Genomic DNA, 10020 nt, shown 5'->3' with positions numbered 1-10020 from the left:
CACATCCCTAGAAATGCAGTGGATGTCTCTGTTTCAGTGCTATCTCACACACACACACACACACACACACACACACACACACACACACACGCACCAAGATGGCTGGAACAGGCCATGTTTTTTCATTCAGAGCCCTCACCAAGATGGCTGGTGAAAGCAAGACAGGCTACTTCATCATTACAGGAGAACAGTCAAGTCCCATCATCCTAGAAACATTTGCACATGGAGACATTAAAGGATATGGCAATATTTGTACCTGCTGTAGTTTGTACCTTTTTGAGTTTGAGATCTTCTTGACTGCAAAACATTCTGTCTTGCAGTCCAATGAATGAATTACACAGAATGGTACAATAAACAAGGGATACACATTTAAAATATTTAGAGCATTATACCTTTTGTCTTTTTGTAACTTTTGTTCCTGTACAGTCTTGTATCAAGGCTTGTACTTCAGGGAGTGGACGTGCCTTGGTGAAACAGCTTGGGGTAACAACCACTGGGGTAATAACCTCTGTTGTTACTGTCTCAGGCTAGAACAGACTGCATTTTAATCTGTAATGTTTACATGAACCATGAGAATAGTAACAGCAGCTGTTTTTTTCAATGGACAAAACGCTTGTAGCGTGATGGTAATCTCAAGTGGACTTGTTTTGTGTTCAACCAGTACAAGAATTTTCCATAGATGTGGATGACTCAGGCTAAGCAATGTGAACGTATAAAAATGTGCATAACATGAAAAGGACCCCTGCTTTTTTGGAATGCTGTGTCTAGTATCAACCATGCGCGTGTAAGACCACGGAATGCTGTGTCTTGTATCAATCATGCGCGTGTAAGACCACGGAATGCTGTGTCTTGTATCAATCATGCGCGTGGAAGACCACGGAATGCTGTGTCTAGTATCAACCATGCACGTGGAAGACCACGGAATGCTGTGTCTAGTATCAATCATGCGCGTGGAAGACCACGGAATGCTGTGTCTAGTATCAATCATGCGCGTGGAAGACCACGGAATGCGCTGACGTCTGAAGGTCATAATTAAGCTTTGTTTCCTATGATATATTTGGAGCAAAACACAGTGTGTCTGCTCCAGCTGCAACATCATACATGTGTGAATCATGCATGGATCGTGTGAATCGTGTGAATCATTCTTAAGTCATGCGTGAATCATGCATGAATCTGTTCACACCTTCCTTCGTGTTGGCTGTCTTCCTTACAGTGGTCTGCACATGTTGCACACTGGCCTTGAAGAGAAAAACACGCTAAGCACTTTGCTGTGCGGTCATGCATTGTGTATATTTAACCCCTGTCAGAAGCGACTACACTGTCACAGCTCGGGTGGATGGCTACTAACACACACAGACTGCTGAAATTCAAACATGGCTCTGTGGAACTATGAAATAGCCCCAGTGAACATTAAAGTATAGCGTGAAGCCATAATGCTAATGTACGTTAGAGTTGTGGTAGGTAAAGTTTCTATGGGTAAATATGAATCGATCAGTAGTCTTAGTGCACATTTTAACTTTTTTAGTACAGTGCTCCTGCTTGCTGCATTGTCCAGTTTTCATTAAATAGTTATTTATTAATTTATTTATTATGTATTAAATTTAAAATGTATTTAAAAGTACCTGCAGAAGTGTTCTTTATTCTGTTGCTTAAGTTAAGTAGAGTTTTACAGGTCGGCTCATGTACCATCCAGACCATGTGCGGCTCCAGGCAACACTGTGGCTTTATTAACAGAAACAGGAAACCGTTTTGCTCCGGACAATTAGCCGAATATATCCCTAGCCTTGTGTGGAAATGAAGGGGTTAAAATAAAATCTCCATGGATTTCTTTGGACATTTTTTGTCCACACTGCTAAGTGGATATGAGCACATGACTGATCCTGTCTTCTCTTTGTCCTCCACCTGCCCACACTGCAGAGACGGGTCAGATCGATCCGGTGCTGATCCAGAGGTACAACACTCCGGGCTTTGTCGGCTGCCTGTCCCGAGTGCAGTTCAACAGCATTGCTCCTCTGAAGGCTGCCCTCAGGTCGCGGGTCTCTGCCCCTGTCTCCCACCAGGGCAAGCTGGTCGAGTCCAACTGTGGGGCATCCCCCCTCACCATCCCACCCATGTCAGCCGCCACAGACCCCTGGCACCTGGAAGGAGGTAGGACCAGTGTGAGGGAACTGGGATAACACAGAATAACACTACCGGCATTATCACCACATAAGCGTTTCCCGCTCGAAGTTCCAAGATTCTGAGACAAAATGTCTTGCCAAGTCCTTGCAGTGCAGGACTGCGTTAGGTTTCAGCATTCGTGATGGATCGAATCAAGTGTGTGTGTGTGTGTGTGTGTGTGTGTGTGTGTGTGTGTGTGTGTGTGTGTGTGTGTGTGTGTGTGTGTGTGTGTGCGCGTGCGGAGCTGTGATGAAGCGAAAATGGTCCTCGAGGACTGAACTAAAAAAATGCTGCCACAGCTGAACAGTCTGCTGACATTTCAAGGACGGCGTTTATGCAGAGAGAAGCTAATGAGAGTTTCAGTGTGGATATTAGATTGTTCGTGGCCTGTTAAAGCTCATCTTACTGATGGCTTGAAAACTAGGGGGTGTCATGAAATTATTTTTTGCTATTGTCTGCAAGACTAACCGAATAACTTGCATGTGGTTAATAGAGATGGAAAGTAACTCATTCAACTCTACTCAAAATAACACACAATAATAGTCAAAGTTTGGGAAGCACAGCAGCTCATGTTTATAACTGACATACAAAGAATAATTTTGATATTTGGAAGAACCCTCATCAGCATGTAGAAATATCAGCTTAATGAAAACGGGCAGTGTAACCTTGAAACAGCTGACACCAGGTGAAATATCCACTTACTCCTGAAACATTCAGACATCTGATTCAGCTCTGTGTTTCACAGCAATAGTTTTTCCCAAAGGAGACATTGATTTCTGTCTTCTATGACCGTGGATCTCCCCCTCGCCTTGGACTGTGGCACTTTAGAGTGGTTCTGCAGTGCGCGGTTCTGGGGCGTGCCCAGTGTCTGGGGAGTGTACGGTTCCTCAGGAGTGCACGGACTCCCATCCCATCGTCAGTTTCGATTGCGACTCACATGTTTAATGTCCACGGCATCGTGGCGAGTGTTTTGACCTCAGCTCAGTGTTTTATAGGAAAAATGGATCTTTCTTACAGCCACAGAGAGTATATTATTTTGCATGAATTGCATGAATTTTCTCTCACAAGAAAAGGAGTGTCAGTGTATCACTTTGGGCCAGAAACAATGTGAACAGGGGCTCAGTAATGCATCCAAACCGCCCCACAGGTCTCTGGGGAACACCACCTTGTTACCATTACATCTAAGATCTCAGTCTGAGGGCACAGAATCAGCCTTGCCATGCATCCAGTGCCCACAGAAACATCACTGCTGACACCTCGTGGCTTTGATGGGGTGATAAGCTGAGATTCTTATTCTCCCTTGTGTTCACGGGACATTTCAGCACTGCCTGATCTTGGTCAAACAAAGTGAAGTGGTATGAACGGCTGAAAGTGTATTCTTTAAAAATAGATGAGAAACATCAGTTGTTGTTGTGGGTCTTGTGTAGCCTTCAGGTGAAAAGACTCAATCTTTAATCACATTTCTGTGCATTTGCAGTTGGGTTGATGTTAATAGTTTCGTCTCTTTGGCTTTGGCTTGTCTTCTGCTTGCTGCCTGAAGAGATGATAACTGCCAACAATGTTTCCCACAGGTGCTGGTTTTCCTTTTAATGAGGAGCGAGTGATACCAGATGGAGTCAACAGGAATTCTGCAATAATTGGAGGTAGGAAGTATTGGGACATCTCTGTTACATCTCTCTTACAAGTATTGGGACATTTCTGTTACAATTCTGTTACAAGTAACACCTCTGTTACGTCTTTTTTGTCATAACAGATACTGTCTACATAAGCTTGTACTTTAACAGAGAACAGCAAACTTAGAAACAGCCATTTCACCTCAGAAACATGTTCGAGAATTTTGTTATGGATGTTTGACTCAGCCCTTCTCTCTGTCCGGCTCGTTTCTGATCCGTTTGGGTGCTTTTCACAGATTGTAACGTACATGTCCCACCTTCCTGGTGCAGGTATTATTGCCGTGGTGATCTTCACCATCCTGTGCACCCTGGTCTTCCTCATTCGCTACATGTTCCGCCATAAAGGGACGTACCACACCAACGAGGCTAAGGCGGGCGAGTCCTCGGATTCTCCTGACACAGCCATCATCGGTACGGAGCCCAACTTCACAGAGACCATCGACGAGAGCAAGAAGGAATGGTTTATCTAAGTGCATGTCCTGTCTGGGCAGAAGAACAAGCCCACATTCTCTCAGATGCTTGCCGAGAATCATACCAAGCAGCCACTAGGGGGCAGTTTCTCGACCAAGCTGAGAGAATAAGACTGTACATACTGAATGGTCTCTACTTTCTGTTGTGTTTTGAGTATTTGAAAGGTTCTTTACATGTTTAATCTCTGAATCACATCTGAAAAAAAAGGTCTTTTTTTCTCTTTGTACCAAAACCCATATATTTGCTGATTATTTTTGGAATCAGGTTTGTTTGTTAAGCATTTTAATCACAAAGATCTTTCTTTTTTAACTCTTTAAAGTCATCCTTGCATACACAGTATTTTGAACGACTGTAAATGGCCAATGCTCTGTATAAATAATTTTTATAAATAATTTCATTTGATTCATAGAATGTACAATTTATTTGCAGCAATGCTGGACTGTAACAGTATTTAAAACAGACAGAAGGGAAACAGAGGCATGTACTAAAATAATCTCCAAAGCAACATTGTGTTTGTATGCACGACTGTGCTGCACCTTCAGACCTGCTGTTACCTACATATCCGCTGTCAGGCTGTGAGTCTCACTTGCTTGGCTAGCAGAAGGATTTTGAAATAAAACGAATAAATAAATAAATAAAATTATAAAAAGCATCATTGGCTCACCTTCATAGGCCAGGTGTGACGCTGTGCACCACGAAGAGGCACGAGGGGCAGTTATAAAGGGGTAGGAAGGCTTACGGAAGGCTTTTTCCAAGGTGTCTTTGGGATTCAGCCAGTCACCATCCACTTTCTCCGGAGCTTCATGACCATTCTCACATCCACTCAGCATCAGACCAAGGGTTGGCACCGCAGGATTCCTATGGAGGAGCAATGTAACGTACATACGTGTTGCTTCTTCGCGGCTCGAGTCACAGATGCTAAAGCCAGTGCTCTCTAATGTCCGGAAGAATGACGCCGTGTGGGTTTGTACCACTACTGTGCAGCTGAGTTTATGCAGATAAGGCCATATCACCATTTTTGTTACTTGGTGTATAATTTTGGGGTTTTTTTCTGTTATTGGTTGTTGTTTTTGGTTTGTTTGTTTTGTTTTTGTGTTCACAGTTGCAGCTGAGCTGAGTTTTAATGTATAATTTAACACAGAGTTCCTCAATACCAACAACTAAAAAGTTGTCAAAGATTTCTTTAGATCTAATGTAGTAAAAAGGAAAATGTATGATTTTTTTGTTATTCCAAAGTGGCATCTCATATAACATACTTACTGCTATATGTACTAGAATATTATTTATAAATTATGCCTCTACAATGCCCTCCAGACGTATTGGCACCCTTAATTAAAGTTAAACAATAGAATATTAAAAAAGACTGACAGAAAGGCTATGACAAAAAGTCTATGAAATAATGAATTCTATTTATCATCAGCTTTGATCTTTCAATGACAGAAACCTTTCCATGAAGTATAGTTATTCAAAGAAAATACCCTTATTAAAAAAATAATAAACATTTTTGTTTTTCAAAAATGTGTGTCACAATTATTGGCACTTTGCAAATACTTATGAACACCATCTAATGGACCTGTATCTCCATTTATATTTCACCCCTTTTTTAAGCACTCCAGAGACATTAGAAACTTTATAGCGGTCATCAGTAACCTCCGGATACTTGGGTATCAATATGAGGTGATCAATACACAGGCCTAACACCCTTAATCCTTCATCACCATGGAGATCAGAGAATACAAATGCAATGAGACCTTATATTGCTGACCTTCAAGAACAAAGCAAAACACTTCTTACCTGAAAATATCTATCTTGACTCTTAGGGCAGTAAATAAGAAGCTTCACACTAGCAGCTCTCTGGTGAACCTGCCCAGAAGCGAACACACATGGATGATGTTCCCCCCTGCCTGGACTAGGACATGCAAGTGAGGAGGACGCTCTCCAGTAACAGGTCACCAAGGTCACCAAGGTCACCAAGCCTCCAAACCTACAATTATATGTCTGACCTACATCTCTGACAACAGAGTGTCATAACAAACAAGAAATCCCTGAAATTTGTTAAACTTCTATAAGCTTTAACTAGAATAAGTTTTATTTTTTTAAAAACTGATCTTATTAGCAACTAAGACCATAGAGGAGTATTGTGGAGATAGTCTCAAGGTCACGCATTTCCTAACTGCGCAGCATCGTGTTTGGTCTGTACTGTAGAGTTGCTGCTTCCTCTCAGTAGCCTCTGGAAGGTTTATTATGTTCCACAATCATACAGGCGCATGAAATAAGCAGGAGAATTTTTTTAGAGCAAAACATGCACTTGCCTTTGTCAGGAAGCTAAGACTGGCTCAAAGTTCAGCGGCCGCCCGGTCAGCCCTCTGCAGTAGTCATCCCAGCACTCTGCCATGATCGCTGTGGGTCGTGTGGTGGACTCGAGTCCACCAGGACTGAAGCACCTGCTTGTGTCTGGAGGAATGAGTCCAGACTCTTCACCTCGTCCAGCAGTAGAAGACGGGGGGGCACAAAATATTGTGATGTGTCTTTGAGATTTGTGTTTTAATAATTTATTTTCATAACATCACAACATTTTTCTTAATAACATATTTTCATAGTCTTTTCTACTCATCTTTACCAAAGGTGCCGATATCTCTGGATGTCACGTGTCTGGCTTTAACAGCCCATAACAGTGTTCTCTTAACCCACAGTCTCCACACATACTGCTGGAGTTCATTTCATTTAGCAGATGTTTGATTTCTGTCACAACATGCTGAACTAGACCTGCTTATGGCCAAAGTAAATGCAGAATAACATTCAATGATAAGGGAATGTGTACAGAATGTGGGGATTCATGGAGGGTTTTTTGTTTTGTTTTGTTTTATAACAATATTTAATAATCGTGAGAATCCCTCACAGTCCTTTACACTATTTGTAATCACGTGGTCACAGAGTCTGAAGATCGAAGTCGTCCTTTTGAATAATGAAGACGATTGGGTGAATAGACTCTTAGGTGATTAGATGTTGTCATGTGGAAAGCAGAAGACTGAGAGCTCTCTAGAAGGTAGAAGCTGTATGTGCATGCCACAGCTATCAAACAAGCATATTCAACACTGTAGATATCCTGACATTAACATGCCACCCCTCCGTATTTTAATGTTGTTTTGTACATTGGTCAAAAATAATATACTGTATAAATATATTTTTATGAGACTATTTTATAGATGACCTAGCTATCATCTGTCTATTGTCTCTTTGTCTGTTTGGGTGGTCTGGCTGTGAACTGCTGAAAATGTACTGAGAATGTGTAGAGATAGATACAGTTTGTAAATGTCACGTGTGGTACAGAAAACCTGGATTACTCTGGTGGTGTAATATTAACCCTTGTGATTGCCTTGGTTCATTTTAATGAAAGATTTTACTTAATCCTTTGTGATGATAACATATTAACTACTATTATTGATATTTTTGTTATTTGTTATTATTGTTGTTTGGGCTTTTTTTGTAAATACAAATTAAGGTTTTGAAAGTTGATCTTCAAAGTCAGGGTTTTTTCCATAGATAAAGTTAAACAGATTTGGGAACGTGTTTTGTACATTCCATGTTGAAGGACTAATAGTTTTCCCGGTGTTCCTGCATACACAACATGTCATATTTCCTTAGCAGAATGTTCTCATCACAGGTCTCTGCATACTGCATGTATTTCACTTAATACCGGCATGATTACTGTATGTGAAGTTGTACATACTCTATTGTAAACTGTTAGGAAATATCATACCTAGGGTCTAGTCTAGGGGACATATTTTTTTTAACTTTTATTATGATTGGCAAGTCAGGAATGAATAGTATAATACTTTTTAGATTTGGTACTACTCCATTCTCAGATGGCTGTGTACCGCAAAACATTTGTAATAACAATTTCTTCTCATCCATCCCATCTGTGTGTAAAAGCCTCACTGCAAAATAAGGGAATAAATCGTTAGAAATGTGGCTCTTCTTTTATGGGCAGAGAATAAAACATACTTATCAGAATCAGATCAGAATAAGATATTTGATTTGATTTTCCGCTGCACTTAAATAAAACGGAAGTGTTCCTTTTGGTATTGCCACAAAAACATGACCACTAAAGTGTAAGCAGAGTAAGTCATGATGGTGACTGACACTAGTATGACTAAGAAGTCAATGAACATACACTTTCATTCCACATATTACAAACTACAGTGCACAACACAAAACATACAATTAACACAGCACAAAAGGTAAGTAAAGGAAGACTCAGGTTTCACATGATATCCCACTTCAACGGTGGTTTGCTAAGGATGGGCACAGCAGAAAGGTCACTACGCTAAGACGCTGGTATACGCTAGAAAACAGTGGTAGACACAAGTTATATGAAAGTTTGCAATATCAAATCTTTGATATGAAGTTTATTGGAAATCATTCAAATTACTCAGTGGAGTTTCATGGGTGGATCGTAACCCCTGTGAAAATAAAGTGTCATTATAGGTCAAAGCAGAGGACACTACTGCCTCCTATAATATAATGAGAACCTCTCATCGCAGACAATTGTTTGAATTTACATTTCCATTTACGATTTTAGTGACAGAAAACAGGGTTGTCAAAACGGTTTCTACAGTCCTCTAGCGCCACTTTGTGGTGACCGTTTGTAATTGCATACAAATCATTCTTCATCTTTCCTCTACCAACCTTTCATAGCTGAGGATTGCAGTTGTACATTTAGAGAGAATTTTTGGTCTGAATTTTCAACACTATTCCTGGTCTGTCCTGTGAACCAGAGGGTGGTGTTCCCTCACCTCCACTCTCTGGAGCATCGCTCAGCGGCCAGTGATTTCAGGTGTCTGATCTGCGATAAGGTCCTTTAAAAAAACACACACAACAAATCCCCTGAATGAGACATCATCCCAGCAGAAATTATTAATAGCAGTGGAGAGCTCAGTACACACTACTCTACTAGTACATCTCAATGGCATGGAAGTCTGGACTAGGTTTCTTCATTTTGGTTTGGGTCAGTGAATGGAAACAGTGGCGCACTGTGGCAATACCGGTGGGTGATCTCTGTAACGTTAGCTCAGTACACTCACCTGTGTGAGTCACTACAATGCACTGTAATGGATACCAGATCTGCTGTCATGGATAGGCCTGGCATGGTCAGCAACCTGCCCTGGTCCGCTTAACTTGAAAGGAATATGAAATTGCCCCCTTGGGGTCTTCAAAGGACAGGTGCAAGTTCTCTAATGACTCAGCAGTACCCTGGGAGCAGCTTTCGCTGACAGACGGGAACTGTAGGTTAACATGACTGGCAAAGCAGGAGTCAGATCTTGTTGGGAATATAAGAGACAGTGGACGATTAAAACTTGACATGTTTTGTTATATGTTTCGTGAGCAACGTATTCTGTGTCTTCACAGAATTTGGGGTTTTGTTTTGTGTTTACCCAAATAAAGAGAGTATAGAGGTATGTGAGGTGTGTTTTTAAAATACTGAAGATTTTGCTTTAATTTATCGTATAAGAAAAAAAGCATATTATCAAGTGGAAAATCGCGAGTGTACTTGGTCATTTAGCTATTTAAGTGATTAACCGTGATTAGGTGTAGATTTGAAGAATCCTCTCTGTACATATGAACTCCCCATTGCGTAGATGAACATGCCATAGGCGTATCCGTAATGATAAGTGAGCGATCGTTGTGACAGTGTAGTTCGCCGATATGAACACTA

The 10020-nt window shown here is 41.1% G+C and overlaps 1 protein-coding gene across 2 annotated transcripts in view; it reads left to right on the top strand.

Annotated features, from left to right (window-relative positions):
* cntnap2a (contactin associated protein 2a) overlaps positions 1 to 5612 on the top strand; it is a 295838-nt gene extending 290226 nt beyond the window's left edge. The window contains exons 22-24 of one of the 2 annotated variants that reach the window (XM_035526373.1): positions 1918 to 2148; positions 3732 to 3803; positions 4104 to 5612. In XM_035526373.1, coding sequence (XP_035382266.1) covers positions 1918 to 2148; positions 3732 to 3803; positions 4104 to 4303 — 503 coding nt within the window. In that variant the 3' untranslated portion in view covers positions 4304 to 5612. Of the gene's footprint in view, positions 1 to 1917; positions 2149 to 3731; positions 3807 to 4103 lie in introns of both variants that reach the window. The other variant, XM_035526372.1, reaches the window with a different exon arrangement.
* Positions 5613 to 10020: the final 4408 nt, after the last annotated feature.

This window comes from Electrophorus electricus, chromosome 5 (assembly GCF_013358815.1).
Source record: "Electrophorus electricus isolate fEleEle1 chromosome 5, fEleEle1.pri, whole genome shotgun sequence".
Classification (NCBI taxonomy): domain Eukaryota; kingdom Metazoa; phylum Chordata; class Actinopteri; order Gymnotiformes; family Gymnotidae; genus Electrophorus; species Electrophorus electricus.
The sequence above is the reverse complement of the archived record's forward strand: the minus strand, read 5'-3'. Positions and strand labels throughout refer to the sequence as shown.